Consider the following 20,161-nt stretch of genomic DNA (forward strand, 5'->3'; position numbering starts at 1 on the left):
ATAAATACAGATAAATACAGCAGCAATAAGTTAAGAGTCGAGGACACAAGAGGAAGGAGGTCACAAATAGGCAAATATAAGTGCTGTAGGTCACAGTGGGTGACACTGCAATATAAGTGCCAGTTCCCAGATTAGGTGCTGGGCGAGTGCTCCAAAAGGTAGTCTTTAACCTTAGTTTTAAAAAGACTGGGGGAGGATTCTCTCCGGAGGAAATCAGGGAGGGCATTCCAAATGTAGGGGGCAGCCAGGCAGAAGGGTTTAAGGCGGGAAACCGCAGTAGTAGTGGGGGGTGCAACCAAACGATTGCTCTGCGAGGAACGAAGGAGTCGGCCGGGAACATAAGGAGACACAAGGGACGAGATGTAGTGAGGAGCAGAGGAATGGAGGGCTTTGAAGGTTAAGAGAAGAAGTTTGTAAGAAATTCTTTGTTTGATAGGAAGCCACGATAAGGACTTTAGCAGGGGATGGGCCTGAACTCTCCTGGATGAGAGGAGGAGAATTCTGGCAGCAGTGTTTAATATAGACTGTAGGGGGGAAAGATGGGAGTTAGGGAGGCCGGTTAGTAGCAGGTTACAGTAGTCCAGTCGGGATAGGATGAGAGCATGCATGAGCATCCTAGCTGTTGCAGTAGAAAGAAAGGGATGAATTTTGGCAATATTGCATAAGAAAAAGTGACAGGTTTTGAAAGTGGTGTTAAGAAGGAGAGACAGGAGTCAAAGGTCACCCCCAAACAACGCGCTGAATCAACAGGGTTGATGAGGGTGCCTTCAATAGAGATAGAGAAGGGTGTGGTAGGACCAGGCTTAGGTCGGAAAGATCATTAGCTCAGTTTTTGTTAGGTTCAGTTTGAGGTGGCATTGGTTCATCCAATAAGAGATAGCCAGGAGGCAGTTAGAGATTTGAGTCTCAGTTTCGACTGTTAACGAAGGGGTCGACAAAAACATTTGGATATCATCAGTATACAGATGGTATTTAAAGCCAAATGAACTGATAAGATCTCCTAAAGACAGTGTGTAAAGGGAGAACAACAACGGCCCAAGTACAGAACCTTGGGGTACCCCCACATTAAGTACAGAGCCTTGGGGTACCCCCACATTAAGTACAGAGCCTTGGGGTACCCCCACATTAAGTACAGAGCCTTGGGGTACCCCCACATTAAGTACAGAGCCTTGGGGTACCCCCACATTAAGTGCAGAGCCTTGGGGTACCCCCACATTAAGTACAGAGCCTTGGGGTACCCCCACATTAAGTACAGAGCCTTGGGGTACCCCCACATTAAGTGCAGAGCCTTGGGGTACCCCCACATTAAGTACAGAGCCTTGGGGTACCACCACATTAAGAGGAACTGGAGATGAGGTGTTGTTAGAATAGGAGACAGTGAATGAACGGTTAGAGAGGTAAGAAGGGATCCAGGATGCAGCCTGACTACGGAAGGCTTTCTTATTAATAGATCCAATCAGGCCTGAACTGGAATTCAAAATAGGCCCTGGCATTTCAAGTACACATAGTCCCAAACAGCCCCCCACCAGCCCAATAAATAGTGACTGTCTATTGCAGCTTACAGCAGCCCCTCTGGCATTTGCCTGAACCCACAGATTGCCAGTCCGACCTGGACCCAATTCTAGTAATATAAGCAGGGCCGGAACTAGGGGTAGGCAGAAGAGGCAGCTGCCTAGGGTGCAACGATTGAGGGGCGCCAGGCAGGATCCTCTCCTGCCTACCCCTAGTCTGCAATAAGCTTTGCGTCACTGTCCATCGCACATCATCGCCGAAACCCCCCCCCGCTCGTACTGCGCATGCGCGTCAAACAACACGGGGGGGGGGGGGGCGGGGGTGCTCGATGCAGGTGCAGGGGCGAGGTGGCCGACCGGGTTGCCTAGGGCGCCCGGTCGGCTCGGCCCGCCCCTGAATATAAGTACCGATGGGTGACTCAGGAGGAAATTTAAGACCAACACATACAAAGGTAAATAAAGGTCCAGGAGTGGATAGTGTTCATTCCAGGCTACTAAACAAGCTTAGCTCTGTGATCACCTACAAAATGTTTGGGGATTTTAAGTTATGCTATATGTCTCCTTTAAAATGGCTTGGAAGATTTTTTAAACATAATATCCAAGGCTATTGTGATACTAAAAGCTATTTGTATATAGAGTTTATATATGTAAGTATATAGATAGGTTGGTATGAGTGTGTGTATATGCACACTGGGGTTCATTGGAGGGGTTGAACATGATGGACTTTGGTGTTTTTTCAACCAAAACAACTATGTAACTATGAACTACAGGCCTCTCTTGTATTGACAAGTGTCAGTGTTCATGAGTGCACATCAGGAGTGTTCTGGCCCTGACACTTCTAATTTACCAGTTTGTCAATCTATTTGTTCCCAACCTGTTGTTATTAGCCCAGCTGTTGCATGAGACAGAAAGTCAGTAAAACAGGAAGGAGAGCAAAGCCAGTATTAACAGTTAAAGGAGAGATATTGGAAACATTGAAAAAACCCTGATTTTGTTGGCAATTATGAATAATATATGGTGCTGGTACATTGGTCTAAAATTGAATACAGTCTGTAAAAATGACCCCTTTATTGGAGCTCCCTATAGATCCTATCAGTTCTGTCCCTGTTTCAAATGAAGGGTGGGCGTGTCCTAACAGTCCCTACTGGAAGCACAGTAGGAGAGCCAATCACAGCCCTGCAGTCACACAAGCAAAGACGGGCTTCAGTTCCCTATCAGGTCAGCCTAGCTGCTGATTGGTTCCTATCCTACAGTGCAGTGTACTGAGAGCCGCCGGCTCCCCTGCACATCCAGAGAATTCAGCCAGCAGGAAGTGGAACAGATGGGCGGGACTAGTGGGGTTTTGGTGGAATTTCTCAATAAATCAGTCCGAAACACAACTTTTTTAAGCACAATCCTTCTATATTTAGAGGAGTATAATTCACTGGTACATTCTTAATTTTTATATGATACGTCTCCTTTAAGGCTTGAGATTTCCTACATTAGCTCATTGAAAGCATTCATAGTTACATAGGGTTGAAAAAAGACCTGTGTCCATCAAGTTCAACCCATCCAAGTAAACCCAGCACACCTAACCCACACCTACCAATCTATACACTCACATACATAAACTATAAATACAACCACTAGTACTAACTGTAGATATTAGTATCACAATAGCCTTGGATATTCTGATTGATCAAGAACTCATCCAGGCCCCTCTTAAAGGCATTAACAGAATCTGCCATTACCACATCACTAGGAAGGGCATTCCATAACCTCACTGCCCTCACCGTGAAAAACCACCTACGCTGCTTCAAATGGAAACTCCTTTCCTCTAATCTAAAGGGGTGACCTCTGGTGCGCTGATTGTTTTTATGGGAAAAAAGAACATCCCCCATCTGCCTATAATCCCCTCTAATGTACTTGTACAGAGTAATCATGTCCCCTCGCAAGCGCCTCTTTTCCAGAGAAAACAACCCCAACCTCGACAGTCTCACCTCATAGTTTAAATCTTCCATCCCCTTAACCAGTTTAGTTGCAGTCTCTGCACTCTCTCCAGCTCATTAATATCCTTCTTAAGGACTGGAGCCCAAAACTGCACTGCATACTCAGGGTGAGGCCTTACCAGGGACCTATAAAGGGGCAAAATTATGTTCTCATCCCTTGAGTCAATGCCCTTTTTTATACAAGACAGCACTTTATTTGCTTTAGTAGCCACAGAATGACACTGCCTGGCATTAGACAACTTGTTATCAACAAAAACCCCTAGATCCTTCTCCATTAAGGATACCCCCAACACACTACCATTCAGTAGATAGTTTGCGTTTATATTATTTCTACCAAAGTGCATAACTTTGCACTTATCAACATTGAACCTCATTCCCTGTAAGTGATCCTCTATTTACCCTTGTTAAAAAAGCGATTGGGAAATGGTCATGCTATTACTGAGTGTATGATGCTAGTTAGATGTAGCTTATAGTAGCTAGCCATATTCATAATACTGCTGTCATTTTTTCAAATGTTGACTATTATTTTCTGTATGTATTTGTATTTAGTTTTCACACCATTTGTGTAAGTAAACACTTTCTTCATCACCACTGGGTATGGAAGTTATTATGCAAGGGTGTTTAGCTTGCTGGATAATTGAATAGGGCATTCAGTGAGCCCAGTACAGGTATGGGATCCGTTATCCGGAAACCCGTTAACCAGAACGTTCTGAATTACGGAAAGGCCATCTCTCATAAACTCCATTATAAGCAAATAATTCTAATTTTTAAAAAACGATTTCCTTTTTCTCTGTGATAATAAAACAGTACCTGTACTTGATCCCAACTAAGATATAATTACCCCTTATTGGGGGCAGAACAGCCCTATTGGGTTTATTTAATGGTTAAATGATTCCCTTTTCTCTGTAATAATAAAACAGTACCTTGTACTTCATCCCAACTAAGATATAATTACCCCTTATTGGGGGCAGAACAGCCCTATTGGGTTTATTTAATGGTTAAATGATTCCCTTTTCTCTGTAATAATAAAACAGTACCTTGTACTTGATCCCAACTAAAAAATAATCAATCCTTTTTGGAGGCAAAACAACCTTATTGGTTCACCCGACCTGACTGTGTGTGTGTGGGTTTTTTTACAACTTCAGTTCACCATTCTACTTGTTGGCAGGGCCCAATACCAAGGGGGCCCAGGTGACCTGCAGGCCCATAACTGAAGCTCTCTTGGGATGGGGGTCTTGCTAATGTAGTAGTATAGTGACATGGTTACTAATGGCGGCCCTCGCTGGTACAGTTATAGGCAATGACAGAAGCAATGTATACACACAAATAACCTAAGGTTCCTGCCCACACATTTATACTGATGTGGCGCTGCAGTTCCTTGTCCAGGCATCACCATACAGTGAATGTCAAGACTTGTAACTATCAATACAAAACCAGGCCCTTAGCATTATCTGTGACCAGAACTATAATCTGATATACATCTCTGTATGTGCCTCTTATTAGGGTTTTTGTACAGGTATGGGATCCCTTATCCGGAAACCTGTTATCCAGAAAGCTCCAAATTACGGAAAGCCTGTCTCCCATAGACTCCATTATAAGCAAATAATTCAGAATTTTAAAACTGATTTCCTTTTTCTCTGTAATAATAAAACAGTACCTTGTAATTGATCCCAACTAAGATATAAATAATCCTTAATTGATGCAAAACAATCCTATTGGGTTTAATTACTGTTTTATTGATTTTTTAGCAGACTTAAGGTATGGAGATCCAAATTACAGAAAGACCCCTTATACGGAATACCCTTGGTCCCGAGCATTCTGGATAACGGGTCCTATACCAGTATAGTCAAATAAATATCATTTATAGCCAACTTTTTTTAATATACAAGAATAAAATATGTTCAATATTTGTAAGTGTACCTGCCCTGCTGCTGAAACCAGTATATGTCTGACCACATTCTCTGCCCTTCTGACTCCTGAGCCAATGTAGCAGGTGCCTGCTGACTAGCAGATACGAAGCACAAGTGACTGACTTTTGCTAGTCCATTTTAAGATTCAGAGTTTACTGGAAGCTCCTTAAAATGACACCTTCTTTCATTACGAACTGAACAATGTTGGGGTGTAGATCCCCACACAATTCCTTTCAATCTCCTTTTTAAAACGTCATTCATTTACGTCCGGACCTATATGAATGAAGTAATAACTCAGAAAACGGGAATATAATGTAACCCTTCCGTTTCCTAGCTACATCGCATTCCCCACATATAACCAAACTGCCATTCGAATATGAAGTTTGCAGTGTGGAATTTGGAAGCACTGCGAGTGTATCGTTCCTGCTGTAAGTACCCATCCTGCCTGCTCCCTCGCCTCTATGGTACGCTCTAACCGGAAGTGGTATTTCCCTGGCGGCGGAACCTCCTCCATGTTGCCGGCGACCCTGAGAGGAGTTGAGAGTAAGCTGTAGTATTAGGGCGGCGAAGGATTGCGCGTTGGGGGGATTTGTGAGTGGGGTTCCCGAGTGGTTAAACGTGTGTTTGTGCTGCTCTCTTTATGAAGTGATTTATAGAGCTACTATTTGAGCACTGCGCTTCCCATGTTGTGCCCATTTCACTTCGGTACTTTGCTGTTTTTACCAATTCCAAGCTTCGTGTGGCAAGTTCCCATTAGGAGCGCAATGCGGGTTTTTCTGTATGGAACTAACAGTTATTCGCTGTGTTTTATGGCAGCCCACGCCTCATAGGGAACTCCTCCCAAAGGCTTCATGTAAAGGGATGCTAAGCAACTTTCCAGTCTGACTATTGGCAGTGACTCTAATGTTGTATATGGAATTGGGTTTGAAAGTTGTGGGTTTCTATTAAGGAATACTGTCATAGGAAAACATGTTTTGTATTTAATTAAACAATTCACACGGGGCTAGCCGTATTCTTCATTTCCCAGCGTGCCACAACCATGTGATTTGTGCTCTGATAAACTTCAGTCACACTTTACTGCTGAGCTGCAAGTTGGAGTGATATCACCCCCCCAGCAGCCGATCAGCAGAACAATGAAAATGGCCACACACGTGGCGATCTGACAATGTTTCATGCAACCATCGGTAACACTAAACATCGTCAGATCCGCCACACACCGTTCAGGGCTGGAACAGCAGATAAGGAGGTAGAAACAATAGGATTTCTACCTCCTTCTGCCGATTCAGCCCTGACGGCAGATTTTGGTCAGGCGCCTTCTATGGCGCCCAATCAAAATTTTCTAACCTGGCCGATCAGGGAGTCGTCCGATATCAGCAGCTTCCTGCGATATCGGTCAACTCGCCGGCATGCCATACACGCACCGAATATCGTATGAAACGAGGTTTTGTACAATATTATCGGTGCGTGTATGGCCAGCTTAAGAAGGGAGCAAGATAGCAGCTCCCAGTAGGTATCAGAATAGCACTCAATAGTAAGAAATCCAAGTCCGGCTTGGGACTCCTCCAGTTACATGGGAGTAGGAGAAACAATAGGTTACCTGAAAGCAGTTCTAATGTGTAGCGCTGGCTCCTTCTGAAAGCTCAGACTCAGGCACAATGTACTGAGATGGCACCTACACACCAATATTACAGCTAAAAAAATACATTTGTTGGTTCAAGAATAACATTTTAAATGGCAGAGTAAATTATTTGCTATGTAAACAGTGTAATTTAGAACTAAAAAGTACACCATAAAAATGTCACAGTATCCCTTTAAAGGAAAAACACTGGTAGGTGTTGAATTTTAACCCCCCACCCCCAGTGACTATAATCACTTACCTGATAATCCAGGCCAATGCAATGCTGTTGGTGCTGAAACCTGCACCAGCCCGGGGTACTTTTTTTTTGGAGCAATCATTTTGTGCTTCTTACTCTCTTCCATTGCAGCACATGTGTGGGGAAAAAGCCACATTTTAAGCAACAAGCCAACTTATTCACTCTGCTGCCAATGTGCCAGCCCAGAGGCATTGAAGGAAGAAGTTCATCACACGTGGTGCTCGCTGAAAGGTACCCTGGGCTGGTGCAGTTGTCAGCAAAAGAAAGCATTGTCTGGGGTACTAGAAAGCAATTCTAATCTGGGGGGGTGTACTGTAATTTCTTCTTTACTTCACTGACAATGTGTAATGAGTGCATATTGAAAAATTGCTAAAAGTTACATATTCTATCATTATTAGATAAACTGCACTTAAAAGGAGAAGTAAAGCCTGCTTAATAACTGAGCCCCACTCCAGAGCCTGCTGTTCCTCCATCAGAAACCACATGACTGCAGACCCCCCTAAACATGGCATGGCTGTTTTCTGTACCTTGTTCTGAAAAGCAGAGTAGGGCAAAGGGCTTGGCAAACACCATCTTGTGCTGCTTCAGGTCCTCTTCTCTCAGCTGTACATTCTCCTGGCAAGGAGGTACAGCAAACTGCTATGTTTAGGGCAGATGGTCTGTGGAGGGGGGCCTAATTATTACTCAGGGTTTAGTTTTCCTTTAAGCTTTACTTACGCTAAAATCCGTCTGGTTCCATAAATCTGTTAGCGTATGTGTATACATGTGCTGTAGCTGTTATACCTGTATTCTGTCCATTCTGTAATTCACTGGTCATTTATTATACACACATGAATAATAAGTGGAAATAATAGATGACCTGATCACCTCTGCTCTTAGAATGCCAATATAATAGAGGTGGCAAAACATTTTATGCACAATGTAAGTGTGAGTAGGGTTTATTGCTTTGTTTTTTCTAGGCGTGAGATCGTATATTCAGCCTTGTGCATAAAAGTTCTTTTCTGCTTTATTTTCTTTATACATGTAAGTGATCTCTGCTTTGAAAAGAGGACATTTTTTTTTCCAATCCCTAAGCCTGTTGTTTATCTTAATATGGAATTGTGCAATGAAGCCTCAACCCAGCTGCTTTAGTTGTCTTTTCTATAAATTAGACATTAGCCTAATATGGTAGGTTTTATTATCATTCTAATGAATAGTACATTGTTTATGAGACTAGGGGCTGCTTTATTCTCTTTTTGAAGATTGTTATAAGCTCTAAGGGCTTTGTATTTAATTTCATTTATATATGTGAGCGAGAGCTGTTCTATTGCTTGCCTTGACTGAGACATTTATTTAGTGAGTGCTACAGGAGAGTGGGCCACACTGTGTATATAGTCACCTGTGTGCCCCTAGTCTTAGCCTAAAATGCCTAAATGTTAAAGTATTGCAAGATTCATTTCCAGTATATCTAAATAATTATATATGTACATTCTCTGCTTAGACTTGCCGGGCCAGCTCTTTTTTCCCCCCACCTGCCATGGCAGGCTGGTCCCGTGAAGCAGTTCTGCTCCTTTATCGCACACTTCTGCGCCAAGGGCGCCAGCTGCAGTTTACAGACCGTGATTTCTATACTTCGTGTGTGCGACGGGAGTTCAGGAAACATCAGAATCTGACACGGCTGGAGGACAAGGAGAAGCAGCTGGAGAAAGGACAGTTCTTCCTTAGGACCAAGCTTGGTGGACTGGTCTAACATCACACACAGTTGATCTCTTGTCAGTCTGCACTTCACTTTGCAGGTAGAAATGGCCTGTTCCTGGACAACTTTTAATATCTAACAAAACATACAAAAACCTATGTAGGACTGGCCAATTCTAATAGATATTCAGAAGTAGAAACTATAAGTGGGCAAGCTAAAAAAAAACAAATTATCTGTAACTGTAAAAAGGTTTTGTTTATGCTAAAAATAATGATTAGTATTCCCATAATGGCAATTTGTTTTTGGTTGCATAATTAAATGGCTGTCTTCATGTTTATTAAAAAAACAACATTAAAAAAGTCTTTTAGTAAAACAGAAACACAACCATTTCAGTTGATTCAGAATGCGATCTTGCTGTTCTTTACAAACCTCAGCACGGAAAGGATTAAGGCTAAGTCCATATTGTGTCAGTTGTCTTGGGCAATTAACACAGTGGAAGCTCGTTCATGTGTGACCCTACACAGCACATGCTCTTTTCTGTGCAGTGAATTGGTACTGATTTTTGAAGGGAAGAGAGAGGGGCTGCAGATGGAATACATTACTTAAAGCTAGGGGATGTCCCAGAACAGATATAGTTATGAGCGGTACATAATTATAAGGCAGTGGCTTGTATAGTGAATCTCTGAGGCAACACATGAGAAGGAACAACAGAAAGAAGGCTTTTCCATACATGTGCTAATTTGTCTCTGTTGACTGCCCGTAGTCACATCTTTGGGCATGTTCTCTAAGCATTTAATATCTACTGTAATGTTACCCTGTTTAATTCCCCCTCTAATATTCATTATATAGGGTTGGCATCCTGGAGCTCATTATAGAGATCATTATTGTGAATGATGTATAGAGTTATATAATGTTATATATGAGATAAAACAATGAATGGCACAGCAACTATAATTTAGCTTAGGCTAATATATAATATTTTAAGACTGTCAGGAGTATAGAGTCCACACCGGATTCTGTAGGCTATGGCCACACCAAGCAGATTCCAAACTTTAGGGGCTGATTTTCGGCATGGTGTTGCACTAGCCTTAGTTATTGAGCAAGTACATGCTGATAGAACAATCTAGAGCAAAATGAGCTGCATTCACATACATCATTTAGAAGGAACAGGAAATTCAGGAAACTTCCTTGTCCCAGCTGCTACCGAAACCGGACACTTACCTATTTCAGGCATATCGATTCTCCCATATGAGGTTCAATTGGGGGGTGGGGGGGGTGGTCCTGCAATGGGGAACTACAGTGATATTCACCCTGAATAAGGAAATAGAATATTTAGAACTAGTCAACTGGAATTATTCATTTTCCTGATCTCCTGGAACACATAAGGATACCCAGTAAGGCTAATGCCACACGAGGCGTAGGGCTGAAATTTTCGGCAAGCGTTTTTCCGCTTGCCGAAAATTTCAGCCCTACGCCTCCTGTGGCATTAGCCTAAAAGGCTGCTCCAATGCTTTATCTCCCAGAGTGCACTCAAGAAACAGTTTGAATAAGGAAGGACAGCTGTAGAGGTCAATTTCTGACCCCTAATACCACTTACTTTTTTTTATTACAGAAGAATGTAGAAACCATAGTGAAAAATTCACAAGTTATTTAGCTTTTTGTTCAGAAGCTCTCAGTTTGGTATTTTAGCAGGTATCTGGTTACTAGGGTCTTATTTACCATAGCAACCAGGCAGTGGTTTAAACAAGAGATGGGAATATGAATAGTACAGTGCTGCATAGAAAGATAAATAACAATAATAAAATTGTATCCATACAAAGCAATAGTTTTTGGCTGCCGGGGTCTGTGACCCCCATTTGAAAGCTGGAAAGAGGCAGAAGAGGAAGGCAAATAATTCAAAAACTATAAAAAAATAAATACATAAATAATTAAAACCAATTGCAAAATTGGGATAGGGCATTCTATAACATACAAAAAGTTAAGTTGAACCACACCCTTTACACCAATTCTTCAAGAACACCTCATTTTCACTTTTAAAACATTAGGCTGCAGTTTAATTTTTATATACAAAATGCATTCTGAGTTATGTTTCCTGCATGTGTTTCTACCAACAGAAATCATGGCAGGAGCTGGAGAAAAGAAAGGCAAGAAGGATGACAATGGGATTGGTACTGCTATAGATTTTGTGCTCTCTAATGCCCGATTGGTACTTGGCGTGGGAGGAGCTGCCATGCTAGGAATAGCTACTTTGGCAGTGAAACGGGTGAGTGACGTTGATGTTATAAAGAGAGGAAGAGAAGACTGTTTCTCATTTACACTGTTGGGGGCACAGGAATGCTGATTGGGATTAAGCTCCTTTGCCCTCTGGGGAAACCTCCTTTTTTATACAGCTTTCAGTCAGTAATGAATGTAACTTTGAGATAAACAGGAGTGGACTTTAGGTTGCTGTCTCCCATCACCATCAGCTCCTATCATGGTTTATGTGTTTGTCCATTCCATATAATAATAATTTTTCCTTTAAATGACTGTATATTGTATAGTCCCAATATGTGGACCTCCTTAGGGGCTGGTTGGAAAGTAGGCAGTTTTATGTGGTTCCGTGTCTCTGAATATGGATGGTCTACATCAGTGCTGTCCAACTTCTGTTGTACTGAGGGCCGGAATTTTTCCGACCTACGTGGTGGAGGGCCGATAATGGAAGCCAGTTTTGACCACTCCCCTTTTTGAAACCGCACCCACTTGAAACCACACCCATGTTATCACATGACCATACCCATATTAATGGTTGTAGTACAGCAAAAACCTGCCATACTCTGCCTGCCCTACCCTGCCTGTGTGTGCCATACTCTGCCTTCCCTACCCTGCCTGTGTGTGCCATACTCTGCCTGCCCTACCCTGCCTGTGTGTGCCATACTCTGCCTTCCCTACCCTGCCTGTGTGTGCCATACTCTGCCTTCCCTACCCTGCCTGTGTGTGCCATACTCTGCCTTCCCTACCCTTCCTGTGTGTGCCATACTCTGCCTTCCCTACCCTGCCTGTGTGCCATACTTTCACTGTGTGTGCCATTCTTGACTGGTTTGTGCCATACTTGGCCTGTGTGTGCCATACTCTGCCTGCCCTACCCTGCCTGCGTGTGCCATACTTTCACTGTGTTTGCCATTCTTGGCTGGTTTGTGCCATACTTGGCCTGTGTGTGCCATACTCTGCCTGTGTGTGCCATACTCTGCCTTCCCTACCCTGCCTGTGTGTGCCATACTCTGCCTGTGTGTGCCATACTCTGCCTGCCCTACCCTGCCTGTGTGTGGCATACTCTGCTTGCCCTATGATGCCTGTGTGTATGGCACACACAGGCAGCCTACAGTGACACAATGCTGGCACTGCTCCTACAGTCTGCACAATAACTATATATTAAAAAACTTTTTAATTGCAGTACCACCTCAGTATATGTTCTTTTTGTAGTGTGCAGGGATTATTTGTGGGTTTCTACTGCTCCTGAGGTGTGAACAGGGGAACAATGTGGGTGATTAGAGCCTGAGCCTGAGGTGTGAACACTGCAGGGGGTGAACAATGCAGAGATTAAAAGGTGTGAACAACACAGGGGATTACATGTTTAAACAATACAGCCTGATTACAGCCTGAATCTGAGGTGAGAACCATGCAGGGGGGCAGTTAATCACAGTACTGATACCATTTAAAGCTTACACAAGAGTAAGCCATCAAAGCAGCCAGACAGGTGGGGGGCCACACAGAGGGGGGTCGCGGGCCGCATGCGGCCCGCAGGCCGCCAGTTGGACAGCACTGGTCTACATAGTACATGGTGTAAATGTTAAGCCTATAGAAGTGCAATATTTTATATGTCTTGTGCTTCTGCATTTTTAGATGTATGATAGGGCCATCAGTGCCCCTGCCAGCCCCTCCCGGACCAGCCAGTCAGGTAAACGAAGTTGGGAAGAGCCTAATTGGTTAGGCTCATCTACACGACTTCTGAACAGTGACATGAAGACCTCTGTAAGCCGCAGTCTGCAAACACTCCCTACAGATTCCTCTGCATTTGAATCAGGTGACTGTTACTGCATAAATTGAGATATTTGTAAGGGAAAATAAAATGTTCAGTACATTGCATTCAGTTAGTGTTCAGTACATTGTGCATTCCCTCAGGATATGTTTGTATTTGTGTACATCATTACCTTATGAATTTACAGATTGATGTAATGAGAATCATATTGAAAGATAATATACTTGGACTAGTTCAGTCCTAGTTATCCACATTCAACCCAAAGTATTTAGTTCCTTTTTCTCAATCGCAGGTCCAGCACTATTTGGTAATACTGAAATTGTTTCTGTTCATAAGTGTTCAATCCCCATTTAATATTTTGTAGAGGCAACTTTTGCAGCAACAGCAGCTTTGTTCCATTTTTCTAGGCAGATTTGTCTTAGGTTAGTTTCATGAGGCTTGTGCACCTCAGTTTTCAAACAGTGCAATAGATTCTACTTTTGATTGAGATCAGGGTGACTGGGCCATGGTAGGACATTCACATTTATGTTCTCGAGCCGCTCTATTGCTACTTTGGCCTTTTGTTTGGGCACTGTTAATAAGGCAAGCTTCGTATCATGCCAAAATCTACTTTATGTTCCAGAATGGGGGACCAGTTGCCCATGCACTGGCTACACAATTAGATGAGGAGGAGGGAGGAGAAAAGTGTGATGTGCAGTGACATCTAGGTAGTGCTGAATGGAAAGCTAAAGTTATTGTCTGCCCGCCTCTATGCCTAAGGCATAGAGGCTGGGCAAGCAATATATGATATACAGCTAGAATTTTTAAATGCCTTTATGATGGGTATGGATGTGTTAATATAAAAATCAATTTGGGTTTCATGTTTAATTTGAAAAGGACTTTTATTATACAGCTTTGTATGTCTGGGTGACAGGTCCTCTTTAAAGCCCCTAGGTAACGAGTAGCACTTAGGAATGATCATGCCCAGGTCCCAGGACAGCAGTAGACGTGATTTTCATATGTGTGGTGGTGTTCTCATTTGCAAAGTGTGTACACCGATACACACTTTGGGTGGGCGGAGAGGCTTTTCTCACTCACCATAAACAATTCAAGTGTGCACATATATACACACACATACACTTTTTTTTTTGCCCTAAAAAGTTTTATTCACAATACCAAAAAAAAAAAAACAATCTATGGTTTTCTAAGGTAAACTAAAACGCCCACCCATTAATGCCTCTATAGTCAAAGAGCACAAAATGTTTATACATTTTCTGGCAGTAAATGCAAATGAAGTTTGAAATTCAGCTGGCAGTCAAAACTGGTTAAACCCCCTACATGTTCTCATTAACAGTTAACATTAACCATTTTCAATTTTCTGTAGACCCTGTTTGTCCTAAACCACCAACTAGGAAGTCACAAATGGACCTGAAGAAGGCTCGTCTGCGGCTGTCCCTTCAAGAGAAACTTTTTGCTTATTATAGAAAACATGTGGCCATCCCACCCACGGAGCAAAGTTGTGCTAAGCAAGCTGCTGTTGACATCTGTGCCGAACTGCGTAATTTTATCAACAATAAGTTCCCAGATATGCAGTTGCGAGATATGCACCTCAGTGGGAGTCTCTACGATGACCTGCAGGTAACATGGAAACTTTCTTCCCAGTGCCAAATGCATTTTGTGTTCTCTATAGGAATATTACATGTGAGTGTGTGGATCTATAAAGTTACTATTCTCCAGCATGAAGAGAGAAGTTTAATTTCCTGCTCAATGTGTTAAAAGCTGCAGAACCTTTGGATACTTTACCATATTACATTGAATAGAAAGCATGTTGCTGCCTTCAGTGTGTACCTTTATCTATTTGTATTGGTAACCTGGTCCTTGCTCCCAGAGTTCATGCTCCTGGTTGGTGATCACTGCCAGGAAGGCGTTGCCTTGCTGCACTACTTTCCATTTACACAAGGGGGCAATTTCTGGGTTCTGGATTCTTATCCGTATCTGATGATTCAACATTAAATCATCAGATAATCATCAAATTTTTGAGTCCCGCCCGATCGACGAGACGACTGATATCCAAGGTTTTTACTGATATTGGTTGTTTTGTCTCCCACCATACATACACCGATTATCATACGAAAGTTTCATACGATAATATCGATGCGTGTATGGCCACCTCAAGTTTTGTGTGAACTTGCAATAAAATAGGTTTGTGTAACTTAAACACACAGGGAAATCACACTGTTGTCATTTGTGCCAAGTAATTAAAAATAGCTTGTGGTAAAGTAAAATCTTTATTTTATTAAGAAGATTTTTATTTTCAATTGTTAGATATTAAAATATAATAATTTTCATTGCTTTACCTTACCAAAGTATTTTTATAAATCCAGCATTCTCCCCTCAGAGAAGCCTGTAATTTACTTGAGAATGTTTAAATAAGGTTTAAGTAAGGTAGAGCAATAAAAAACGACTACTTTTCCTCTGAGCATCACGCTGCCATATTGTTCAGGTATCCCAGGCATCCCTTGCGCCACCCTGTATGAGCTCATGTGCAATACAGTGCTTTGCTGATTTCTTTATTGCGCACGTGGCCAGCTTTAATTGGCAGAGGGAAGGAGTAAGCAAATAATCACTAGTGTTTATTTATGGTAAAGATTCTAAAGAAGTATTTTATTTTTTTGTGCAGGTGGTAAGAGCTGATCACATTCAGCTAATGGTGCCGCTCTTGATGGAAAAGAATTTGTGGTCATGTGTCCCAGGGGAGCAGACCATCCTTAACTTACCTGGATTCTGCCTTGTTCGTCGGGAGAATGTGGAGTACTTCCCTAGAGGTACTAGCTACTGGGACCGCTGTGTTGTAGGCGGTTACCTTTGTCCCAAGTCTGTCATAGCTACATTTGAGAAAGTAGTAGCAGGATCAATAAACTGGCCAGCCATTGGTAGTATACTGGGGTATGTAATTCGACCAGTGGTACCATCAGAGAGCCTAATCCTGGAGGTTCAGTATGAGGAAGATCGGAGGCTTTTTATAGACTTCTTGCCTTTGGTAGTACTTGAGGAGCATGCAGCAGTAGCCAAGGCGCACAGACTGCCACATTATGGAAATATGTGGAGGCTTAGCCAACGTGGAGCTGAAACTGCTGCTTTGATGGGGCGGGATCAACAGGATTCAGGGTGTCGGTGCCTATGTCTAAAGATCCTAAAAGCCATCTGTCGCTACAATCTGCCACTCTCACATCTCACTGCCTCTCACCTAACAAACATCCTCCTCCATACCTGTGAGAAGGAGTCAGACTGGTCACATGGGGTTCTGGCTGACCGATTTCTCCAGGTTCTCAGAGAAACCGTGGGCCATCTAGAGAAAGGAGCTTTGTCCTCTGCCATGGACCCAAAGGTGGACCTATTTTCAGAACTCACTGCAGAGGAGATTGATGAGATGGGCTATTTTCTCTACTGCTCCTTGTCAGAACCTGAGGTGCTTCTTAGGACAGAAGATTGAGAGCTAGGGATGGGCTGGTGACAGAAGATTACAGCCGCTGAACCCTGACCATAACTTTTATGGTGTACAAATGGTGAAAGCAAGATGATGGCTCATGGCATTCTTGTCACATATTTTTTTCCTCTATAAGGCTAATTCCACAGTGAAATGTAAGAAATATGGCACGTTCTGTCAGTCCTTGTGCTCTCAGGTGCTATCAAGGCTCTTACTATTCCCTCCTTGCCTGCAGTCACTTCCTATTCAAATAAATAGGAACAGTCTGTGCAGCTTTCCTTCTGCTAGAAGCACTGCAGGCAGGGGGCAGGGACCTTTGATGCCTGAGAGACCAGTGGCAGTCAGGATGCCTGTTGTGCCATAGGGGTTATTTCTGTTAGCTGTGCACATACTGTGGCATTGCTGTGTAACAGTCAGCTCATTCATACATGTTCTCTGGTGTTTCTGCTGTTTCATGACTTTTCCCAGCATCTCTCTGCTAGATAAGCTGTGGGGTGGGGCTGGAATATGCTGGGGTTTCCAGTCTCACGAGGGTTGGAATAACATGGTATCTGTTGCCTACCCCTTTGGTTTAAAGTGTGGTCTAGACTTGACTTTATGCTATAATGCTCCCTTTATTCAGACTCCTGCTGTGTGCTTCCTTGCTGTTTTGGTTTTTTGTTGCCCCTTGCTAACAAAATCTAGAGTTACAAGCTAAATACAGCATCACTGCATATATAATAGGTATTATGTTACAGGTATGTTACACAGGTTTTCCTGCCAGCAGTATTGGCTATTTTGAGTAGTATTCATATTTTTATAGCAGTCGGTGCTCTGGGAAATAAGGTGGGTGTATGACGAATATGCAACACGTTAATGGCCATTTGGGTGGTAGAGTTGTCACATATTTGCTCAAGGCTGCTATTCCTCAGAACTTGACTGGGTTTAGGATGCTTTGCTTTAAAATAGTTTGGCAGCATGGTTTAGGCCAGCATATTATAGTCATTTAAGGGGGAACTAAACCCCCTTGCATTTTTAACCACAGTCCAGTCAAAGCAAATCCTAAAAACATCTTCTTACCTGTCCTGGTCTCTCCTGCCTTGTTACCTCAGACTCCATGGCTTGCCCTGTAGCAAACAGAACACATGTATTATTTGCACAACTATTACTTCTTACTGGCTTTTTATGGGAGATAACAGCTATAAAACCAACATAGATCTGTTTCCTGATAGACTGTGCTGATTGCAGTAAGTTAGCGCATACTGGGCACACTGTTCTTCCAAAGACTTTCCCATGTGCATCAGTTGGTATGCAAGGTTTAACCCCTTACTGTTTCTTTGCATCATAACTACCTCTGCTTGGGAAGGGATAAGCCTCTTGCTTTGCGCCTAAGGAAATTTACAATAGTGAAACCCATTGACTTTTTATCAACAGTGTTCTTGGTCTTCAGTGCAGGGTCTGTTGTAGGGATGATAGCTATTTACTGTTACTCCTCAAGGGATTCTCCAAGGGATTTCCACATTTATATATATAAATCCCCTTTCATTTTATACACATGCATGAGATACTGGTTTCACAAATTAATCTATTTTAAAGGTTTTCTAGGTTTTTGTGTCTCAGGTGCTGTATTTTTGATGGGAAGGAAGCAGTTGCGTGACCAGGAGACAAAACATTTGACATAAACTCTCAATACAATCAAACCGCCATTTTAAATACTCCTTTATTCAACAGCACAGATTATTCTTAGGCAAATATAAGATTTTTACTTTAATGCAATTCTATGTATGGGATCTATTATTTAGAAACTAATCATAGAGAAAGCTCTCAGATATGGCACTGCTATTTCCCATAGGGTCCACTTAATTTATAGCTCATTTGCTATTTTTCTGTAATAAGACAGTGCCTTGTATTTATGGCAACTAAACTGCATCAATCCATAATGGTAACAAAACAATGTTTTTTACAATGTAAATGATTTCTTTTGGAAGCTTTAAGGTATGTTGCTCCACAATACAAGCAACCCAGGTCCAAAGCTTTTCTGATAATAGATCCTATAACTATATGCTTTTAACGGTAGGCAGTAAACTGCAATACAACACTGCATGATGAAAGTAAATAATAATTCTAAGCAGATTTCCAATATTTATACATTCCACAGTAATAACACATTTTCATTGATATGGATAAATCTAATTCTTATTGAAAACTTTACAACTGTCCTTTGCAATTCTTTGCACTACTGTTTCTAACTACACATACAATTAAACCAGTGTTTCTGTAGTCTGCTTTTCTCCAGCCAAGGTTCCTGCTCCCACAATGCCTTGCACGTATGAAGCCAAGTCAGACATGTGCAGTGCATGGTAAGCAATGTAAAGCTTACTGCTACAGCGTCATCATTTCAGGCATATGTGTAGTCAGGACTAGCAGTGCGTAGAAAGATACTGCTTTCAATTGCAGTTATATTCACTAATTACCCTAAAAATAATTGGAAACTTGTACTTAATGGATATTGGAAAGCTGCTTAGAATGAACTATGCCTTCAGCATACAGCATTATATATTTCACCTTTCTTAAGGCCCACCCAATAGTGTGTGGGGCTAGTGTACTCACGCAGTAGCCCCCAGGCTTCTTATGTACATTCTCACAGATGTTGGCGCCACTTGTAGGGAAGAAATAAAGGGTATGTGCCTCGCCAACATGCAGTCCATACACTCAGCATATTTAAATATCACTATGTGGCACTGAGAGTTGGGTTGTGTGTGAAAAATTGTAAAAAAAAAAAAAAAGTCTCTTGTATAAGGCCTGATTTTAATGGCATTGGTTTTAGCGCGTTGATATGTAATATTTATTGTACACACATTATACTTCTTTAACTACTTGACTGTGCTGCTATTTCTAGTAACAGAGCTACATATGAATTGAAGACATTGCAGCAGTAATGATTCATTTTACAAATCCAGACCTGGCGGTGAGGCCGCTTCACACATTGGGTTGCACCACCCACTCAGACATTAGGGTTTGGCTTCCTTTAGAACCATAGAGCCTACATTTAGGGCATGGTATCCTTATGGCTCTATGCAGTGCCATGTCTCTGTAGAAATGCTCTTCTTTTCCACTTTTTTAAACCTTCAGGAAGCTGCAGGGAATCTTAAATCCTTGTGTATCGAGCATTTGTATGCCTCCAGTGTCTTACATGATGTGGAATCCAAAGATAGCTGGAAGATATTTCCACAGAAAGTTCCATTTAGTCAGACTTTAATATAAAGGAAAATTAATATTGTTTTTATATTTTCCCTTTGAACTTCAATTGTATCCGACATTGTACCCCACAAACTGTGAGACAGGTGTCTGCCTGCAGATTAGTATGTGTTGCTGCCTTTGTGTTTAATCAGATCTCTCCCCAAAATACACTGATATATAATGGACTGTGGAAGGTGTTAATATGCATGTATTATTTTTATTCAGGGACGAGTGAGAGTATTTGAAAATAAAAGAAACTATGAATTAAATGTAACAAGTCTAATCTTTTATGTGGATTTGTTGATGATCTGACTTGGCTGTAACTGTTCTTCTGGTTCAGCTGGTTTCTTGTGGTGCTTGGGGCACAGGGAGGAGAAGAACAGGACATGCAGAGATGGCACAGGAACGAGAGCCACAGGTTAGGCCACTGTATGTGAAAACCTGCACCGGAACAGATCGATTTGTCTTGAATTGGATATTGAATTGCAATGAGCATAAAACGT

General features: G+C 42.2%; 1 protein-coding gene across 1 annotated transcript; it reads left to right on the top strand.

Annotated features, from left to right (window-relative positions):
* Positions 1–5,940: 5,940 nt before the first annotated feature.
* Positions 5,941–19,932, top strand: mief1 (mitochondrial elongation factor 1). The gene is given in 6 exon segments (NM_001030527.1): positions 5,941–5,952; positions 8,764–9,058; positions 11,073–11,221; positions 12,838–13,018; positions 14,337–14,590; positions 15,633–19,932. Coding segments are annotated over 4 exon segments (1,392 nt in total). The 5' UTR covers positions 5,941–5,952; positions 8,764–9,058; positions 11,073–11,077; the 3' UTR covers positions 16,446–19,932.
* The last annotated feature ends 229 nt before the right edge of the window (positions 19,933–20,161 follow it).

This window comes from Xenopus tropicalis, chromosome 4 (genome assembly GCF_000004195.4).
Source record: "Xenopus tropicalis strain Nigerian chromosome 4, UCB_Xtro_10.0, whole genome shotgun sequence".
NCBI classification, from domain to species: Eukaryota; Metazoa; Chordata; class Amphibia; order Anura; family Pipidae; genus Xenopus; species Xenopus tropicalis.